Below are 22,085 nucleotides of genomic sequence, written 5' to 3' on the forward strand. Positions count from 1 at the left end.
CAAGGTACACACTGACCATAAACCCTTGGTCATGATACTACAGAAACCACTGACCAGTGCACCCCCTAGGCTACAACGAATGATGACCAAATTACAAGGATACCAGATACAAATAGAATACATACCAGGCAAAGAAATGACTATAGCTGATACACTAAGTCGTCTCCCCAGTACTCAAAACACTGACATGATCGACTTAGATATTCGAGTTGACTTGGTGAGATTCAGGAGCGAACGCCTGAATGAAATAAAAAAGGAAACAAAGGCTGATCCAATACTCAACCAATTACATGAAACCATAACAACAGGATGGCCAGACTCAATTAAGGAAGTACCACCGACAATTCGGTCATACTGGTCATACAGAGATGAGTTATCTGTCAGTGATGGCATAATCATGAAAGGCTCAAGGATTATTATCCCTGAAAATCAGCAGAAAACTATCCTGGACCAACTACATTACAGCCATCAAGGTATCGAAAAGACACGTCTGCAAGCTAGAGATACTGTCTACTGGGAGCGAATTAACACTGATATTGAGAACATGATCAAAAAGTGTTCAATATGCCAGGAAAACCTCCAGCACAATCAACAGAAACGTTACAACCACACGACATCCTTAGCAGAGCATGGGAAGTTGTTGGCACTGACTTGTTCCACTGTAACGACCAGGAATACCTGATTATTATAGTAAATTCCCAATCATACGGAAAATGAATGGCATGGCCACAAGCAACATGGTCATATCAACAATGAAGCAGATATTTTCAGAACATGGTATTCCCACCAGAGTTATTAGTGACAACGGACCACAGTACTCCAGTGAAGCATTTAAAGAATTTGCTCAACAATGGCAATTCGATCATATCACATCATCTCCAAGGTTTCCTAAATCAAATGGTTTCATTGAACGACAGATTCAAACCATTAAAAGAACAATAGTCAAAGCAAAGCAAGCAGGAAGAGATATTAACCTTGCAATGCTGTGTTTAAGAACAACGCCTATCAGCCACAAACTTCCAAGTCCAGCTGAACTTCTAAACAGTCGCATCATGAAATCGAACCTGATTGCAAAAATCACGAATCACAGATTTCCCAACCGTGACCATATCCACAAAGAACTAAAGCACAGACAGGATATACAAAAAACCTATCACGATAAAACAGCCCATGACTTACCAGCACTTGTCCCTGGAAACACGTACGTATGTGGGATAACCAAACTGGAAAATGGAAACCAGCAACAATTCTCAGCAAATGTACAGAACCTAGATCGTACATCCTCAAATTGCCAGATGGATCGTCAAAAAGACGTAACAGAGTCCATATCAGAGCAGATGGAAAAGCAACCCATAAACATATTCACTTCAGTGACCAAACCCAATCTCAATCTGGACTCCCTAACACAAGCATCTCAAACCAAATAAACACTAAGAAACACGCACCAAATATAACAAGACATGGTCGTGAAATCCATAGGCCAAACAGATTTAAACAATAAACATCTGAACAATGTGTACTACTTTTCTTCCTTCTGGTAAGGGGGATGTAGTGTTATCATAGAACTACTTTCATACGCGTAACAAGGAAACATGGCGTATGAATATTGATGTAACCCACCTAATACATATCGTATTCGACAACATGGCGTAGACCTATACACACGTACCTTCAATCTCTTTTCCTATGTAAATATGTAATAAAGTTCTATATCAAATAAAACCACAACTTGGTTATCAATTACTTATAATAACAAACATAAATTAACGACAGGGCGAGCCCCACTGTGTATGTTAAAAAGAAAAATAAGAAGATTCGGGTATGTCCCGATTTTTCTACAGGCCTTAATGACTGTCTTGATGGATCATAGTTATCCACTTCCATCTCCTGAAGACATTTTTACAAAGCTGAATGGAGGTAGAATTTTCTCCAAAATCGACTTATTGGAAGCTTACCTTCAGGTAAAAGTCAGTGAAGAATGTTCTAAGTATTTGTGTATCAATACCCATCTAGGACTTTTCCGACTAAAAAGACTTCCTTTTGGATTAAAAGTGGCCCCAGCACTATTTCAGCAAATAATGGATACGATGCTTGCTGATTTAGATGTTGCAATCGCATATTTGGATGACATCCTTGTCAAAAGTAAAAATGTACAGGAACATAAGGAACACATCAGAGCAGTTTTCCAAAGAATTGAGGAATTTGGTTTCAAGTTAAGTGCCGAAAAATGTGAATTCTTTTTAAAACAGATAAAATATCTTGGTCAAATTATCGACAGCCAAGGCAGAAGACCGGATCCTCAGAGAACAGAAGCAATCGAGAGGATGCCAGCACCCAATAATGTTGCCCAGTTACAATCTTTTTGGGGTTTGGCTCAATATTATGCTGTTTATATTCCAAACATGCATAAGTTGAGAGCACCATTGAATGATTTGTTAAAAAAAGGACAAAAGTGGATTTGGTCAAAAGAATGCCAAAATGCATTTGAAGATATTAAGAAATGCCTGCTATCAGATTTAGCTCTAGCACATTTTGATCCACAGAAAGAATTGATTATTGCATCAGATACAAGTGACTACGGAGTAGGAGCAGTTCTTCTCCATAAACTTGAAGATGGATCAACAAAGCCAATAGCCCATGCATCCAGATCACTTTTGCCGGCTGAAAGAAACTATTCTCAAATTGAAAAAGAAAGCTTGGTGATTATTTATGCCATTAAAAAATTCCATAGATTTATTCATGGAAGGATGTTTACTTTGCAAACCGACCACTAACCCTTATTGACTATTTTTGGCTCTAAAAAAGGCATACCTACGCACACTACGAACAGACTCCAACGACGGAGCATAATTCTACTAAATTATAACTTTAAAATGGAGTACATTTCATCCAAAAATATCGGACATGCAGATGGACTGTCCAGGCTCATCCAAAAGTGTGCTGAACCTTTGGAAGACACAGTAATAGCTGCATTGACAGAGGAAAAAGAACTCTCCAGATTACTGTGCAACACAATCAGAGAGTTACCAGTGACTCTAGACGAAATAAATAAGGCAGCAGAAAAGGATGATTATATTGTGAAAATGAAAAAGTTGATGCAACTAAATGGAAAATCAAAGAAAGACCCTAAAATCTTACCATTTTCCATTTGTGCTCAAACCTTGATGTACGCAGACAGAGTAGTCATACCGACTACGCTTCAGAGAAGAATTTTAAAAGAATTTCATAGTGGTCATCCAGGCATGTCGAGAATGAAAGCTTTAATACGTGGGTATTCGTATTGGCCTAGGATGGACCAGGACATTGAAAAACTCGTAAGAGAGTGTCAAGGGTGTCAGCTAGCAGCAAAGGCAGATACAAACGTGGCCAAAGGCTGATACACCGTGGACTCGGTTACATATCGATTATGCAGGTCCTTTAAATGGACATTATTTCTTAGTGGTCGTCGACAGTTTCACAAAATGGCCAGAAGTGTTTAAATACAAACACCCTACTTCGATGAGTACAATAGATGCACTAAGAGTTCTCTTCAGTCGTTTTGGAGTGCCTAAAACTATTGTCAGCGACAACGGCACCCAATTTACCAGCAAAGAATTTGAAGAATTCTGCAAGGCTCTAGCCATTGAACATTCAACAACGGCAATCTACCACCCAAGTCAAATGGCCTAGAGGTTCGTCGATACATTCAAAAGAGCCTTGAAGAAAAACCAAGGCATGGACACTGACGAGAAGAGTCTTGAACAATTTTTATCGGTGTACAGGATAACTCCGAACCCAAACACTGATACCGGTTCGTCACCAGCCGAACTGATGTTTGCACGGAAAATCAGATCTGTATTTGACAGAATTTTACCAAGTGCAACCAGAGTAACAACAACAAAAGAAAATTTTCCAACAAGGTTTTACAAACCTGGTGACAGAATATTCTTCCTGAATTACAGGAGTGGAAAAAAATTTTGGGAGGAGGGGATTATCATGAAAAGAATCGGACACATGCTATATTCTGTAAGAAGTAATAAATTCGACTGTCGCAGGCATATAAATCAGCTAAGACCTCGACATACTAATGACTACAAACAGGCAGAAGAAAATGACCTGCCCCTAGAGGTTTTGTATGATTCTTTTAATATTCCCCAACCCTTAACAGAACTTACTCCAGATTTGAGAGTTCCAGCTTCTCCACCAACTCCACCCACTCAAACGATATTCAGGAGAAAAAGTACAAGGGTGAAAAGAAAAGTTAACCGGCTGAGCTCCAAGCCAAAAAGCAAATGATATTAAGCCAAATTCTCTTGGGAGAAATTGTCTTAGGGGGAGGTGTTATGGCGAGATGAGCAATTCACCGCCGGAACTTTTTATCGAAAAAACGTTATCACCGGTCACCGGTTGTGAGAGCCTTCCGTGGGCGGGAACACTTAAAAACGTAACATGCTGTCTCTGTAAATATTCTGAATAAACTTCTCTATTTCTTTATTACTTCAGAACCTCTTTATCCATTTATTTTCCTGGTGGAATACCTTTCTGTAATATCCTTTTATTACGGCCACCCACCGCAGGATATATCAATTTTGTTTGGGGTAGAGGAATTTAATTTCTCTTAAATTTCTTTTCCCCTGCAAATTGGGGACATCCGTTCGTGAGATAAAACATGCACATTCTTCTGAAGCATACAAATTGGCGGTTATCACGCATGGCTGTAAGAGATAAAACATGTCTGCCCTGACCGAGGACAATTTACCCATCTCTCCTTTTTTCGTCCCAGGCTAAGAAATTACATCCTTCTAAAACCTACAAACATGAAGCAGCACACAAGTGAGTGTACTTCACACTTTCGCCGCAGTTTAAAGAGTTCCACATCACGTTATTCTCCCATTTAAACTGGGACTGCAGACAACCGTCTACATCGTCTATGCAAAGAACAAAGACCAGCAATTTAAAGGCTTCCAAACTATTTTCGGGATTAAATCAAAGCGAAACAAAAGCATGGATTCGTCACTTTCAGAAATACATCCAGCCACCCTATCATTAAACATAATGGTATTTAACCCGGCCAACATCAAATCCTGGTTCATCCAGATCCAAGCTTTATTTGATGCGAAGCGGATAACGTCGCAAAGGACACAATATACTTACTTGGTCGAGAAATTACCTACTGACGTCGTGGAGAAGGATTTACTCGAAACTATGCCAGAAGAAAACCCTTACGACAGCTGAAAGAAGCAATCCTAAAACGAACTGGCTTATCCAACGAGTCGATGCTACGCAACCTCTTCACGCAGGTCAAACTTGGAGACCGTACTCCGTCGCAGTTGTTACGTCACATGCGTACCCTGTTGGGAGATAACAGGATGTCAGAGAACATAATGAGAAGTTTGTAGCTGGAGAAACTACCAGCATCAATAGTACAAATCCTCACACCAACGGCAGAAGGAACAGAGCCTGATAAACTGGCAGAAATAGCAGACTGGATTCACAAGAACCTCCGGCTGTAATCAGAGTTTTTTTTTCTGTCTGTTTCGATTTACTCAAAACCGCACACCTCGTCTTCTCATGTATCGTTCTCTTCTTCCTCTTCTACTTCTTGCTCTTTTTCTTCTTTTTTCTTCTCAGTCGTCAGAAGCGTCGTCTTTGTCTTGACTACGTTTTTCCTTCTCCCTTCTTGCTCACAGTGACCCGTTTTTATGCTAAGCTGAACTCGTGTGTGCGAGAGAACACGAGATTTTGCGTGATTACTTGGCAATATTAACCGGCCGCCGCCATCTTGCCATTTTTCTTTGGACGTGCCCGCTTTGCAGAGTGCACACCTCGAGTGTTTGTCAGGTAAGCCCGTCTGTTCGCAATTTATTACACACTCCCCCCTGATCTCATTATCACAGAAAGAGCAGGGAGGCGGTGGCCTTTTTCTTCGAGTGCTTCTTCGGAGAGGGGGATTCGGGGCTTCATCATCGTCTGCGCTGTCTTCCGTGACACGAAGGTCGGCAAACCTAGAGCTGAGCATCGCAGTATCACTGTCCGGGTCTTCATCATCAGCAGGAGGGTCAGTACTTTGAAGGCTACCACTGTCAGTGTCGCTGTGCGTTGAAGCCGTCATGAACCAGAATGATGGGTCGCTGGTCACGGATTCAATTTCACTATCTTCGTCAAGCGGCAGCTGCGTTTGGAATACTGATCTTAAGTCTTTAATATGACGAGGTACTCCATCAACTCGCACCGCCTGCGGGCTGATCACTTCAATGACATGACCGGTTCCGTAGTGAGTCGTGCACTGGCCTCGGGTTTTTTTAACCCAGACGACATCTCCCTCTTTTATGTTCTTTTGTGGTGGCTCCGGTTCGGGTAGTGAGCTGCTCTCCAAACCTCTCACCCTGACACAGTATGTATGTAGCGTGTTGGCTGGCGCGGTGGAGGGTGAAACATCGTCCTTAGGGGTGACGTTGTACCAATAGACTGCTTCAGGTACCGTACACCCCTTCCGCGCTGCGATTGTCTTAACAGTTCTGTGATTGCGCTCAATAATCCCATTTCCACTGGGAACATGGGCACACCGAAAACGCAGATGGACACCCCAGCCATCTGCAAACTGTTTAAACGGCTCACTAACAAAAGCGGGGCCATTGTCGGTGAGTATCTCAGAAGGAGGGCCACGCTCGAGGAACACACCTTCCAACTCATGGATAATGGCAGCCGCGTCCTGCCGGCGAAGGGGCCGCCACAATGAAAACCTAGATGGTCCACAGTCGATAAGCGTCAAAAAATGCCTCCCGTTGTAGTGCGTTATGTCCATCGCAATCCTATCCCAATTACGCTTCACACTGAGTATTCCCTTCTTCCACCGGACAGGTGCTGGGTCGATCGATCGGCAGGTGTTGCAGCTTCCCACAACAGATTTCACAGCCCTCCGAGACACAGAGGGGTCAACCAATCTGGCGAAGTAAAGCGTTCGGTTTACACCGGGGTGCCCGCTTTGGCAATGGACATCATTAATATGCTCCGGGCTGAGTCTATGTCCCACTGCAGCGCAATTTACAGGTGCTGACTCGTTCACTTCTTTTGGCAGGTCTAGCCAACGGCGTGGCACTCTGGTCAGACGATCTGCCTGATTCAAACAGGACTGCACCAGTGTCACATCTATGACCAAGTCGTATTCCTTAGCGGTTTCGGTTAGGGTAGCAAGCCGCCTCCGGATCAACATTTCGGCCGACGCCTTCGTTGTCAGACGTGCTTTTCCGTTCAAGGCATTGGTCATCCACCGATGCACACACGTGGAATCCGTGATGATGTGAAGGATTCTAGCCTGCCACTGAAGCGCTAGATTGACTCCTTTCAGTGTAGCATCGAGTTCAGCTAGGTTTATATGCTTGGCGTCATTCTCCGGCCGAAGCCAGCAGGCATCTTCTATTATCCTTCCGTCGACCGCCAGAGCAACGCCAAGGGCAAGTGAGCTGGCGTCTACCCAAACTGTAAATTCACTCCCATCGACGCACCAGCTCCCCCGTACAGGGTCATCATTGGTCACTGTGGCCACAACTTCCACCAACATGCTTCGCAGGGCAGGATCATGCACCTCATCATCCCATTCAGTTGACATAGAAGTTGCCCATCGCTTTATGGCCGCTACAGCCACTCGGAGCCACCCACACACAGGGAAGTGACCCACCAATTTTCCGCAAATGGAAAACGTGCTCCGACGTGTGATGGTAGATGGGATTTCCGGGATTTCACCACTCCTTCCCCATTGAAGGCCATCTGCACTTCCGCTCACCTGCAGTCCGAGCACTTTCGCCCCGTCCTGTAGCCGCTCCGGCTCCTTGCACGACAATCCGAAGTGCTCGAAGTGTTCTTTGACCGCCTGGGCAGACAGGAGGCTCTCATTGACAAAAATGTTGTCTATATACGACGAAGTCGCATGTTGCACCGCTTCATCTTGACGCCGGATCGCCTTCATGATTGCTGTCATGATGTTAGGGGCTACATTCAGGCCGAATCCTAGCCTGGTCAAGCAATAGCAAGTTCCTTTGATCACCACCGTCTGGAACGGCCACAGCGATTTCTCAATACGTATTTGCAAGTACGCTCTTCGCAAGTCCAGTATGGCTGCTTCCGCACCCTGCCGCCGCCACTCCCGTAGTTTATGAGCACAGACATCAGCCCCCGCAGTGTGTGGGTCAACGTATTCATTAAGTTCCCGGTAATCAAGAACAGGTCGAACTTTCTGCTTGTTCTCTTGTCTGACAGCCATCAGGGGAATTAGCCCCCGCGGGGGCCCGAGCTCATCCTCTGGGTATGGAACTAACCAGCCATTATCCAGCCACACTTGAAGTTCTGCCTCGTACTGCCCCCTAAGCCACGCAGGAGGGGGATACTCTGTAAGTCGATTCCGCAATGACACTGGTGGCTGGTCGCCTGCCCATTTCCAGGACGCTGTCCAAGTGTTTGTGCCCTTATCGTATTCTGCATGGAAGTCGGGCTCATCGAGAGTGATTGCTGCACACATTTGTTTGTTTGGTCGAGAGAAGCTCACATCACCGGCGCCGTTCACAGTAATTCCGCCTAGCTGTGTGATAGCGTCCATTCCAAGGAGAAGGTCATATCCGAGCAGCTCCCCATCGACCACTAACACCGTCACAGCAACCGGAGAGCCATTGCCAATGCTGATATGAACAACGCTGACCCCACAACACACCAATGAGCCTTGGCCGACAGTAAGTACAGGGATCCTTTGTTTCTTCCATGTGGCGCAATATTCCTTTCGAAGAAGGGTTTGGGTGCAGCCGGTGTCAACCATCGCTGAACGTTCACATCCATCAACTTGAACTGTTACTGCAGGCAGCGCTTTGTTCAATGCCGCGTTGGGGAGGGTGCTAGCGCTGCGGCGTCCTCCCCTTGCCCGTTTCCCGGACAATTCCGCGCTATGTGGCCTGGCTTATTGCATTGGTGACACCGTATTACTTGTCGTGCTCCATAATTAGGGGTGCGCCTTGTACCGCTTTTGCAGTCTCTGGAAAAGTGGTTGGGGCCACCACAGGTATAGCATCGTAGACCCTTCGTTGGCGAGTCCAGAGTGTCAACAGCTGCGGAGACTAGTTCTTGATCGTCTTTCAAGATGTTTCATGCTCTCGCCAATAACTCCTCCAATCCAATCTCAGTGAGTCTTGACGATGCTCGCAGCAGTCGACTTGCCTCATCCGGAAGTCCCGACAAAAAGGCGCATGCCAATATGCGATCACTTGCACCGCCGAAGGGAGTGGCAAGCTTTTTCAAGTCGGCCATGTAGACATCCACTGTCTCCCCCGGCCCAAGTCGGCGTTCGGAAAACTGCCTCCAGGCGACAAAAGGGTCTGTACCAAATGCCCCGTATAGCGCTTGTGTAATCTGCTCCATGGTCGGATCCTCCCCTAGCTGCTGGTACACGGCATAAGCCCCTTTAGTGAGTCTCAATGGGATAACCATAGCTGCACAACCGGCAAACGCGTTCAGCCTTTTCCAGCCATTCGACCAGTGGGGGAGCCATCGAATTCCGGAATTAATCTGATGTCAAATTTCTCCATACCAAAGCCGAGATAGCTTGTAATCAGAGTTTTTTTTTCTGTCTGTTTCGATTTACTCAAAACCGCACACACCTCGGCTTCTCATGTATCGTTCTCTTCTTCCTCTTCTACTTCTTGCTCTTTTTCTTCTTTTTTCTTCTCAGTCGTCAGAAGCGTCGTCTTTGTCTTGACTACGTTTTTCCTTCTCCCTTCTTGCTCACAGTGACCCGTTTTTATGCTAAGCTGAACTCTCGTGTGTGCAAGAGAACACGAGATTTTGCGTGATTACTTGGCAATATTAACCGGCCGCCACCATCTTGCCATTTTTCTTTGGACGTGCCCGCTTTGCAGAGTGCACACCTCGAGCGTTTGTCAGGTAAGCCCGTCTGTTCGCAATTTATTACACACCGGCCACACAGAGTAAACTCGCTACAACAACAGCCTATGCAATGAAGAGACGAGGAGCTAGCCAAGCTAAAATCAACGGTCGAGAAGCTGTCCAAACAAATACTGGATTTACTGAAAGTAGATCGCCAGCACTCACATCACAAGTCACCCTATAGGTGAAGGAGTACCAGCAGAAGTAGAAGCGTGGAACGCGACAGAGCGAATGGACACTGTTTCTACCATAATAAATTCGGCAATAACGCGTGACGTTGTACCCAATCTTGTTTTTTCAGTAACAGAACGAAACAGGGAAACAAGAATGCCAGCCAGTAAAGACGATGACTGTCGCTGGACCCTCTATAAAAGATTGTTTATTCTATATCCATGACAACACCCACGGTTGCAGAACAAGACCAAGAACCAACAGTTAACATTAGATGGACCAGCCTTAGCAGCTTTTACTCAAGCGAAGAAAGCCCTAGCAAACTTCACAAAGCTGACTTACATAAATGACAAGGAATATACCAGACTCACACTTACAACAGACGTGGCAGTCATTCACCAGCTGTACAATGATGTAATGACCCCTATATCATTTTTTTCGGCTAAGCTAAACAAAATGCAAAGAAAATACAGTACCTTTTCAAGGGAATTGTTCGCAATTTACCTGGCTATTAAACATTTTAAACACATCTTGGAAGACAGAAATTTCACGATCTACACAGATTACAAACCGTTAACTTATGCGCTACACACACATGTGGACAAATAAGGCCAACGAGAAATCAGACATCTCGATTACATTGCACAGTACTCTACATTTCAGTTCAGTCCATTTCAAATAATTCACAAAAGAATGGGGCTTCAAGCATCACATGTGTAGCAGCTGACACTCGTTACATCACAAGCAGGAGCTACTTCTCACGATTCCAGATTTGACATCCATTTTCTCCTGGCTTGTCCAATCACAAGCCAGCTCTCTATCATGTGACAGAGTATATAAAAGGTGAAATCTGAAACTCAACCCTTTTTCAACCTGACCCTACCTGGGAGCAAATTTCGTACTACAAGCTAACATGGCGACCTTTCAAACTCACATTTATTTCTATGTGCGGTAACCTAACGAACATCCTTTATCATGCTAAAGAACATGCACACACACACTCCCATGACGACACGTCAACACACTGAATACTTTTGCCCTTTCTTTCTCCCTTTAACCAGCTTGCTTGGTACCGCCGGCTACTAACTATAAAAACATGTAAATGAAACTGAACTATTCTCTACATCAACCAGCCGGCAATATATTAATTCTATCTTCACACAAGAACACTTCAACCTACTAACCCGTTTATGGTATGATGTCTTCACGAACCCGAGTTGGCCAATGGTTTCGTGATCACCACATATTTCGACTGATCTTTCTCTGTTTCCTTCCACGCCCACGTTGCTTTAAGATCTGTAAAAAGAGGAGATGAGTACGGTCCAGTTGACGAAGGTTGAAGTTGCTGCTGGAGGGAAGAAAAGTTGCCAAGCAGACAAAAGAAAACGTCGGAAAGCGCTTTTTATAAACAATAACGTTTATTAACACAATCTTCAAAAACACCACGGAATGAGAGTAATTGTGGTTGACTGGCGGAATAAAGTTTTCTTAGAAAATCTTAACTGCAATTAGGCAGCATTAATGATGTAGAACGGAGTTGGTTCATTTTTGTCGCTGCTAAAAGAACCAAATCCGTTGCCATTCCGTTCTACATCATTAATGCTGCCTAATTGCAGTTAAGATTTTCTAAGAAAACTTTATTCCGCCAGTCAACCACAATTACTCTCATTCCGTGGTGTTTTTGAAGATTGTGTTAATAAACGTTATTGTTTATAACAAGCGCTTTCCGACGTTTTCTTTTGTCTGCTTGGCAACTTTTCTTCCCTCCAGCAACAACTTCAACCTTCGTCGACTGGACCGTACTCATCTCTTCTTTCTACGGATCTTAAAGCAACGTAGGAGTGGAAGGAAACTGAAGTATATCAACATTAACAATGCATAATGAATAAAAATGCACAAGGCAAAATAACATTATAGATAGATCGGCAGACGGTACGTCTCGTAGGGAAAGATCGTCTCCCGGTCCTTTTATTTACTAAAGAAAAAGATTTCAAGACTGTCACACCCTCTAGTGGTAGTTCATTGAAGTGCAAGGGAGATAATCCGTAGTTCATTGAAGTGCAAGGGAGATAATCCTGTCCAATATATTACATCCCTTCAATCTTACTCTGGATCACTTCAAATTTTTTTGGTGGTCTCCGAATACGCCCTGACTTGCGAGAGGGTGGTGATGCCGATTTTTCTACCACTGCTGGAGTCTCTGCAACCTCTTCCATATGCCTTCTCTCAGGTATTAAACTTTCCTCAGGACTGTCAGGTGTGCTGGAAACTTCAGGTGTGCCGAAACTCTCAAGATTCTTTGCAGCATTATCTGCTTGTATCTCAGGCGTAAGTTCCACTGCTACTGGTGATGAGAGTTTCACAAGCTGGTCCACATGCCTCCTTACTAGCCCTCTACCGGTTTCCACTTCAAAATTCACTGCTCCCAACTGTCTGGTAATGGTACCTTCAATCCATCGCTGAGTAGATCCATAGTTACGCACAAGCACAGGATCGGCTACTTTAAATTCACGGAGCGGCACCATTACCTTGCTCCCCCTTTCCATTTTATTTTTTACATCCATAGCCTTGTACGTGTCTGGCTTTGCCAAATGAAACGCTGTTCGTAACTGCCGTTTGAACATCAGCTCGGCAGGAGAAACCCCAGTTGATGAGTTTGGAGTTATCCTATAAGTGAATAAAAATCGGTTCACCTTGGTTTAAAGTGTTGCCTTGCCGTCTGTATTCATCCTTTTAAGCGCTTCCTTGAAGGTGCGTACACTGCGTTCTGCTAGTCCATTCGAGGAAGGATGGTAAGGAGCTGTGAAAATGTGCCGAATTTCATTAGCATTCATGAATGCTTTGAATTCTTCACTTGTAAAACAGGGACCGTTGTCACTCACAATTAATACCGGTAGTCCATGAGTTGTGAAGATCCCTCTCAATTTTTCAATTGTGGTCATAGCAGAAGATGATTTTGTAATGCAAACTTCAGTCCACTTTGAATGAGCATCCACTACTATCAAAAACATGTGCCCCAAAAATGGACCCGCATAATCTAAGTGGACTCTCTCCCATGGTGAACTTGGATATTCCCAGCAATGAATGAGAGCCTTGCCGGGATTGCTTTGATAATGTATGCAGGTTCCACAAGCTTTACCGGCTCTCTCAATATCTGCATCAAGATTTGGCCACCACACATAGCTGCGAGCAAGGGCCTTCATTCGCACGATCCCTATGTGTGTCTGATGTAATTGCTGCAACACTTTTGTTCTGAGTATAGCCGGAATTACTACTCTACTCCCCCATAATACGGTACCATCTTCACATGTCAACTCTGTCCGTTTGTTGAAGTAGGGCTTCATTGCCGTGTCTGGAATACACCTACTCCAGCCATTCAGGATGTATTCGTACACCCGACTCAAAGTAGGGTCTCTTCTTGTCTCCAATCTTACTGCCGCCACAGTCACTGGAGCATCAACCAAGTTCATCATGTGTATCCTGTTAGAATTAGGTGTGACATCTTGCTCCTGCACACTGATTGGAAGACGACTGAGGCAATCTGCATTTCCATTAAGGGACCCGGCACGATACTCCAACCTGTAATTATAGGCAGCCAGAAATATGGCCCAGCGTTGAACTCTGGCAGCAGCAAGAGAAGGGATCGGCTTGTTTTCAGCAAACAACCCCAATAACGGTTTGTGGTCAGTGAACAACGTAAAATTATTCCCATACAGATATTGGTGCAACTTTTTTACCGCAAAGACTAGGGCCAGCCCCTCCTTCTCAATGTGCGCATAATTCCGTTCTGCCTCAGACAGCGTTCGTGGTACGTAGCATACTGGTTTCTCCCTTCCATCTTCCATTTTGTGAGCCATTACAGCCCCCAGTCCATAGGGAGAAGCATCTACTTGCACCAGAATCGGTCTAGATGGATCAAAATGAGTTAAAAGAGGTGCAGAACACAGCATTTTCTTTGTTTCTTCAAAAGCCCTGGTTTGTTCAGCACCCCATACCCAGGGAGCACCCTTCCTCATTAAGTTGTGAAGCGGTTCAAGTATAGTTGATAAGTTTGGCAAATGACTATGATAATAATTAAGTGCCCCTAGGTAGGCTCTTAATTCTGTGATGTTTTGCGGTCGAGGTGCCTCTGTCATGGCGGCTACTTTGTCTGGAAGAGGCGCTATGCCTTCCTTACTAATTCTGAAACCCAGATATGTCACTTCAGGAAGGAGAAACTTGCACTTACTTCTCTTTAATTTTAATCCGGCCTTATCTAGAGCAGCAAATACACTGTATAAATTCTTCAGATGACTACTGTCATCACTACCTGAAACCAGGATGTCATCCACACGCACCTTGCAAAAAGGAATGTTCTTCAATCTTTTGTCCATCTCCCTTTGAAAAATCCCTGTAGCACTGTGTACCCCAAATTGTAGTCTGGTGGGCTGGTATAATCCTTGGTGAGTGTTTACTGTTAGCAGTTCCTGGGTTTCTGCATCCAATTCCAGCTGCTGATAGGCATGGCTCAAGTCGAGCTTGCTAAATTTTTGACCCCCTTTCAAAGTAGCAAATATATCTTCTGTCCGAGGAAGAGGGTAATAGTCACATAGTGATGCCCGGTTTACTGTTTGTTTGTAATCTCCACAGATCCGGATGCCTTCATTATTATTTTTGGCAACCGGTACAATGGGGGCAGCCCACCTAGAGTATTCCACTCTTTTGTAAATTCCCTGGTTTTCCAGGCGATCTAGCTCCTTTTCCACATCCGCTTTTATGGCATAAGGCAGTGGTCTTGCCCGACAAAATTTGGGACTCACCGTTTTATCAATGGGTATTTTGACCTTAAAATCCTTTAAACACCCCATTTCTTCACTGAACAGCGAATCAAATTCTTTTAAAAGCCTTTCCAACCTCGAAGGGGAATCTTCCTGGTATAAAGGAAACATGCTTCTCCAATCCAGCTTTACCTTATTCAACCAGTTGCGGCCAAGAAGTGTCGGTACATTACCTTTCACCACCAGCAAAGGTAGTCGATGCTTTAACCCTTCCTGGATTACTTCCACGTCTGTGGTCCCATGTGGTTTCACTAATTCACCAGTGTACGTTCTCAACTTGACATGGCTTTCCTTTAGATCACGAACTTGGCCAATTTTATTGAATTTTTCTAGGCTCATTACTGTGCATGCAGCTCCAGTGTCCACTTCCATGACCACTTTCTCTTGATTAATTAGCAGTTCCACTAATACTGGTGGTGTCCGAAGGTTAGCAACTGTGTGCAAGTCTAGCCTTTCCATATTTATTTCCATTTCTTCACAACAATTTTCCTCCACATTGTTCACCATCCTGCTTTCCTTACCTCGTTTTTCGGAGTTAGGAGGCCTGCTCTCTTCTTGCCTACACTTCCGACGAGTATGCCCTATTCGCCTGTATTTAAAACATTCCTTGTTTTTAAACTGGCACTTGTCCGCTTGGTTGCCAGTGCTTCCACAACGATAACACTCTCGTTTTAATGGTAACCTGTGTACGGACGTTTCACTTCCACTCGTCTGTGCTCCTAACATCAACTTGGAATATTTCCTTGCCGATTCCATAGACACTGCTATTTCAATGGCCTTGTGCAAAGTTAGCATTCTTTCGCCCAGCAAGCGCTCCTGTATCTTCTCATCTTTCACTCCCACAACCAAACGATCACGTATGTGTTCATTTACTTTTTCTTCAAAGTTGCAATGTTCCGACATTTTTCTCAGTGTGGCCACATATTCACTAATGGACTCACCTTCTTGTTTGTCTCTCGTGTTGAATAAGAAACGTTCATGTATCTCGTTGGGGGCCGGCCTGATGTGCCTCTCCATCAGAATACATAGTTCTTCAAATGTTTTCTGCTCTGGCCTGTTTTCGGCTAAACCCCTGAGAATAGCATAATTTTTTGCCCCAATAACCGACAAAAATATAGCATGTTTCTTACCTTCATTCAACACATCATTGGCAGTAAAAAAAACTTTACTCTCTTCTCCACACTATTCCACTTTACTCTTCTTCTTCCGCACTATTCCATTCTCCAATGGTGCCTAATAATCCGCTACTCAGCAACTTTTCCTCGTTCGATTTGTTGTGGGTGTTCGCTTTTAATTTTAAATTGTCTCGTTCCTCGTCGCCAATTGAAGTATATCAACATTAACAATGCATAATGAATAAAAATGCACAAGGCAAAATAACATTATAGATAGATCGGCAGACGGTACGTCTCGTAGGGAAAGATCGTCTCCCGGTCCTTTCATTTACTAAAGAAAAAGATTTCAAGACTGTCGCGCCCTCTAGTGGTAGTTCATTGAAGTGCAAGGGAGATAATCCGTAGTTCATTGAAGTGCAAGGGAGATAATCCTGTCCAATATATTACAGAAACAGAGAAAGATCAGTCGAAATATGTGGTGATCACGAAACAATTGGCCAACTCGGGTTCATGAAGACATCGTACCACATTTGGTGCCTTAAGACGCAGGATTGACCCTGGTTAATTACCACAACGAATTTCGTCGCATCTGTGCCGCAGAATCCAGTACCGACCATGAATAAATTTTGATGCTTCAAAACACAAGCTCGACACTCAGTTAATTCACCAGCGCAATGACACTTCACCCAGATACCAGCTCAGGAAGCAATCAGCTCAACCTACACAAGCCACTCAAGGAAAAGTATCACCAGAAAAATCCACAGAATCGGGGTAAGTGACTATTTTTCTTTGTTCATTGCATTCATTGTGCATGTTTGGTTCATTTCTAAATAGCTTCTAGGTGTGTTTGCTTTTCTTAAATACAATGGCTACTTCCCGTTCAAACATTTCACCTATGTTGGTAACAGCTGGATCGAAGATCCCAATTTTTGCTGGAAGGCCGACAGATTTGAAACCATGGCTAATGACATTAAAAAACCCCAAAAGGTCCATGATTTAACGGACCCTGAATTAATTAATTTAGCCTATGACTATTCAGGTGGAGTCGTATCCGAATGGATCGGAACTTATCTTGATGACCATTCGGACACTTCCAGTAAAGTCTTATTCGATGAGATCACAGCACAGTATGGAGAGTTTGTCAACCCTGCTGATGCTGCTCGAGCATTGATTAAAATGATGCAAGGAAAAAATGAATCGCTTGCGGAATTGGCTAGTAGAATGTCAAGTCTTGCAAGTTTGGCTTATAAAGACTCTGAACTGAGAGAAGGGTCAGCTGTACAAGTACAGTTAGCCGAATTCTTCATTGATGGAATAAACAATACTTTCATTAAGGAAGATGTGGCCAGAGCCAACCCAAAGACACTGTCGGAGAGTTTGTCATCAGCCAGAGAAAGTGAAAGGCTTTATGAGCGACTTCGGGGCTGTGGGAAACAAGAAAAAATCAATAATAAATTTTCAGGTAGAAATTATTGGCGACAGGAGGGAATAGGCTCTCGTACAGTACTAAGGGAACCAAAGGCGGAGGGTTACCATAGAAAATGGTCTGGGGAGAGTCATGGTTGTTACAGCTGTAGACAACCAGTACAAAAAAAGGGAATACTTCAAATCAGCATGAACGCTGGAATTATTATGAACAAGAGTGTCTGAGGTCTGAAAGCGGGAATGTAACTTACTCGAATTCAGAAAAACGAAAAACCAAGACACCAGCACAAGCTTAAAGTCGCAAAACTAATCATATTCAGTCATTAAAAGAAAAAAGAATAAGGGTACCCTAGCTCCTAAACTGAAAACAAATCCCAAAATCCCTGCTCGAAACGGGAAATCATTAAAATTCCCAACACAAAAGAAGCAGAAGAATATGAATTATTCACACAGGGCTCAGACATGATGTGTAGGGTAGATATTATGGACAAGCAGGTAGAAGCATTGATAGACTCCGGGTCAGAAGTTTCGCTTCTAAAGTCCTCAATTTTTGAAGACCTAAGAAATAGCAAAATAAAATTGAAAGATTCAGATTTAATAGTGACTCAAGCAAAGAAAATGAAACTAAATGGTATGATCCGCCTACCTATTAAAATCGGAAAGATTAAGACAGGTTCAAAATTATACATTGCACTTAACTTAGACCAAACCATGATTTTAGGGGAGGATTGATTAAAAATAAATAAAGCACAATTATGTTTTAATCCAAATCGACTAACGATAAGAGGGGTAGAAATTCCCTTGGGTAGTAATTCCAGCGGGGAAATTAAAATCTACACTGTGGACAGTGTAAAATTAACCCCACGAACTGCTATTTCCTGCACAGCCAAACTAATCCCTTCAGAGCCAAATAAAGAAAACCTATATCAGGTGATTTCAACGGAGGAGGTAATACCAGAGCAGGAAGAAATAGTGTTAGTTGAAGCGATAGTAAGAGAAAATGAGAAGGGGGAAGATTCCAGTTATGTTAGCAAATTTGGGTAATAAAACATTGAGTGTCTCAAAGGGTGAAAATTTGGGAAGGGTAGCACCAATAAGAATTCGGACGCAAGTTAAGTACATTGAGAAACGTCCGATTAAGATGAGCAAAATTACAATTAATCCTAAGGACATCAACGTACCTAATGAGCATAGACAAGAGATAGCTGATTTAATTCAGGAGAATATAGATGTTGTCGCTAACTCAGATAAGGAGTTGGGACGAACTCAGTCGGTTCAAATGAAAATAGATACTGGGAATAACCACCAATAAAAATAAAACCGTACAGAACTCCGATACACAAAAGGGAGTTAGTAGAAGAAGCGGTCAAAGAAATGCTCGAGGCTAAAGTGATTGAACTCTCACAATCTCCTTGGAGCTTTCCCATTGTAGTGATTGACAAAAAGGATGGGGGACACCGCTTTTGTGTAGATTTTAGAGCCCTCAACAACATAACTAAGCCCCTTGCTTACCCACTGCCATTGATAGATGATATATTGGCCGTTTTAGGCAAAGCAACTTGTTTTTCCACTCTTGATTTGAGGTCAGGGTACTGGCAGGTAGCTCTTGATCAAGATGACCGTGAAAAGGCTGCATTTGTGTGTCACTATGGGCTTTTCCAATTCCGAGTTATGCCTTTTGGATTGGCTAATGCTCCACATGTTTTTCAACAACTCATGTCCATAGTACTTGGAGGGCTAGAAGGCTTTGCTATGGCATATCTCGATGATTCGATGATATACTAGTTTTCTTGAGCAAAATAAATGAACATTTCAAACACCTTCAAACAGTATTTAATCAGCTGAGAAAACATGGCTTAAGATTAAAATTGGCAAAGTTCATGATGGCAGAAACCAAATACTTGGGATTTGTCATAAATAAACAAGGAATCAAGCCTTGATGATAAAGATGATAAAGTCAAAGTAATTCGCTTGATGCCAGAACCTAAAACTGTTAGACAGGTCAGGGGTTTTATAGGCGCTATCGGGTATTATCGAAGATTCATACCAGCATTTTCAAGAATAGCTACCCCTTTTATAGCTCTCACAAAAAAAAAAAATGCCCACTTTAAGTGGACACATGATTGTCAGCGATCATTTGATATGCTGAAAGATCAACTATCAACGATTCCACTATTGGCATACCCCGACATGAATAAACCTATGATATTGTACACAGATGCAAGTGATCTGTGTATTGGGGCTGTTATGTCCTTTGGATCGGTGGGAGTTGTCCCCCTTTGTCCAATGTTTTATAATGTAAACTCTCGGACGTAAACGTGAATAAACGAGACTTGGTCAGTCGACCATGTTGGTCTGAACGGTCACATATCCTTGTCCTGTTATTATTAATAGAAACCTGACATAACATGGTGTCAGAACAAGGGATTTACTAACAAATGTGAGCAAAATACGGGGAAAGAGTTATACTAAATATCGAGCCTAAGAGCCGTTAAAAAAAAAAAAAAATATGTGAAGTTCCATAATAACCCCCCAGTATGAATAGCCACGTGAGTCCACCAGAGCCCTTTCCATTCGACCAACCCGAGTCATGGGAAAAATGGATACGACGGTTCAACCGTTACCGGACAGTGTCCAGCCTTGACGAAAAACCAAATGCTTGTCAAGTGGACACCCTAATATATTGTATGGGTGATAAAGCCGAAGACATTTTTGCCACATTCAAACTTGCACCCGAGGAAGCCCAGAACTTCAATATAGTGGTAGCAAAGTTCAATGACCATTTCAAGGGTGATACGAACGTAATTTATGAACGGGCCAGATTCAACCGAAGGTGTCAAGAGGAAGGTGAGTCCATTGATTCATTCATCACTAACCTCCACGCACTAGCTAAAAACTGCAATTTTCGAGACCTGCACGAGGAATTAATTCGTGATAGAATTGTAGTTGGGTGCACAGATCCTAAGCTATCACTAAGTCTGCAAATGATTCCGGACCTCACCTTGGATGGGGCCATCAGACGTGCACGACAGAGTGAAACAATAAAATCACAACAGCATCTCCTGCGGTCCCCAGAACATATCGTTGGTGAAGATCCAGCTGATATTGCAGTCCACTACGTTAGTGACAACCGAATTTGCAGACAAGGTCAGGGTAAACACATGACAAGACCTGGGCGAGAACTGCACTATGAAAATCGACAAAAAAATGAGTGCACACAGCAGTATAGACCAGAGGCTGAGTGCCACCGCTGTGGTAACAAAACCCAACACCAGAGACGTACGCGTCCTGCCATCTCAGCCACCTGCCACAATTGTGGTAGGGTTGGCCACTATGCTCAGTGCTGCCGCACACGAAGGCTGCATGAAATTAAACCTAGCTCAGATGACTGTGAAAGCGATCAGAATGCGTACCTTGGTGTTCTGACGATATCAGAGATCAGCATAAGTAAGCCTTGGCGAACCAATATCGCCATCAATGGAGTGCCACTGAAATTCAAGCTGGACTCTGGGGCAGATGTGACCGCGATTCCAGAGCACAAATATAAGTTACGGAGAGACCTACCAGACCTCTCAGATACCCACAAAATTCTTCATGGTCCAAGACGTATTCCACTCAAAGTGACTGGAGTGGTCATTGCAACTGTCTCGCATGAAGATCTTTCAGCAGAACAGAGGATATTTATTATCCCCAATCTCGAGGAGCCACTGTTAGGAAGGCCAGCCATCGAAGCACTTAAGCTCGTAACTGTCCACCCAAACTTACATACCATCAGCAGCCAGAAACGCCCATTCGACCCAAAAATAGAAATGCCATACTTATTCACAGGCCTAGGCACATTTGGAGAAGAATGTACCATACTCTTACATCCGGATGCGAGTCCATACTCAGTACCCACACCACGACGCGCACCACTACCCTTGATGGAGAAAACACAGGCTGAGCTCAAAAGAATGGAGAAACTGGGGGTCATAAACAAGGTTGACACACCCACCTAATGGTGTTCCCCCATGGTTGTAGTACCAAAAGCAAATGGAACGATTAGGATATGCGTAGATCTCACAAATCTCAATAAGTGCGTAAAACGTGAACTCCACATGCTCCCCACGGTCGACCAACTTTTGGCTCAGTTAGGGGAAGTAAAAATCATGAGCAAGTTGGATGCCAACAGCGGGTATTGGCAGATTCCACTTTCATCAGAATCTCGTTCGCTGACGACCTTCATAACTCCATTCGGATGATACCAATTCAACCGCCTCCCGTTTGGTATTTCATCAGCGAGTGAGATCTAGTAGAGACGCATGTCACAAGTACTAGAGACCGAAATTGGAGCCATATGCATGCAAGATGATGTTTTAGTATATGGAAAAAACCAACAAGAACATGATGCCCGGCTGAAGAGCACACTGAAAAAAATTCAGGCTGCTGGTATTACGCTCAATTCGGGAAAATGCGAAATATCCAAGTCGTCAGTAAAATTTCTTGGACATATACTCAGTGCTGACGGCCTGCGACCTGATCCGGAAAGGCTCACTGGTATCTCGAAATTCCAAACACCAACGAACATGACAGAAATCCGCCGGTTCTTACGGATGGTGAATCAATTAGGAAAATTCATTCCAAACCTAGCAGACATGACTAAACCATTAAG

The 22,085-nt window shown here is 43.6% G+C and overlaps 1 protein-coding gene across 1 annotated transcript; it reads left to right on the forward strand.

Annotated features, from left to right (window-relative positions):
* The first annotated feature begins 19,971 nt into the window (after positions 1 to 19,971).
* On the forward strand, positions 19,972 to 21,432 carry LOC145286464 (uncharacterized). Its single transcript, XM_080135373.1, has one exon. It carries the CDS (start codon positions 19,972 to 19,974, stop codon positions 21,430 to 21,432), a length of 1,461 nt encoding a protein of 486 aa, XP_079991499.1.
* The last annotated feature ends 653 nt before the right edge of the window (positions 21,433 to 22,085 follow it).

The sequence above is a fragment of the Euprymna scolopes genome, chromosome 10, assembly GCF_053919585.1.
Source record: "Euprymna scolopes isolate OS-2025 chromosome 10, ASM5391958v1, whole genome shotgun sequence".
In the NCBI taxonomy this organism is placed as follows: domain Eukaryota; kingdom Metazoa; phylum Mollusca; class Cephalopoda; order Sepiida; family Sepiolidae; genus Euprymna; species Euprymna scolopes.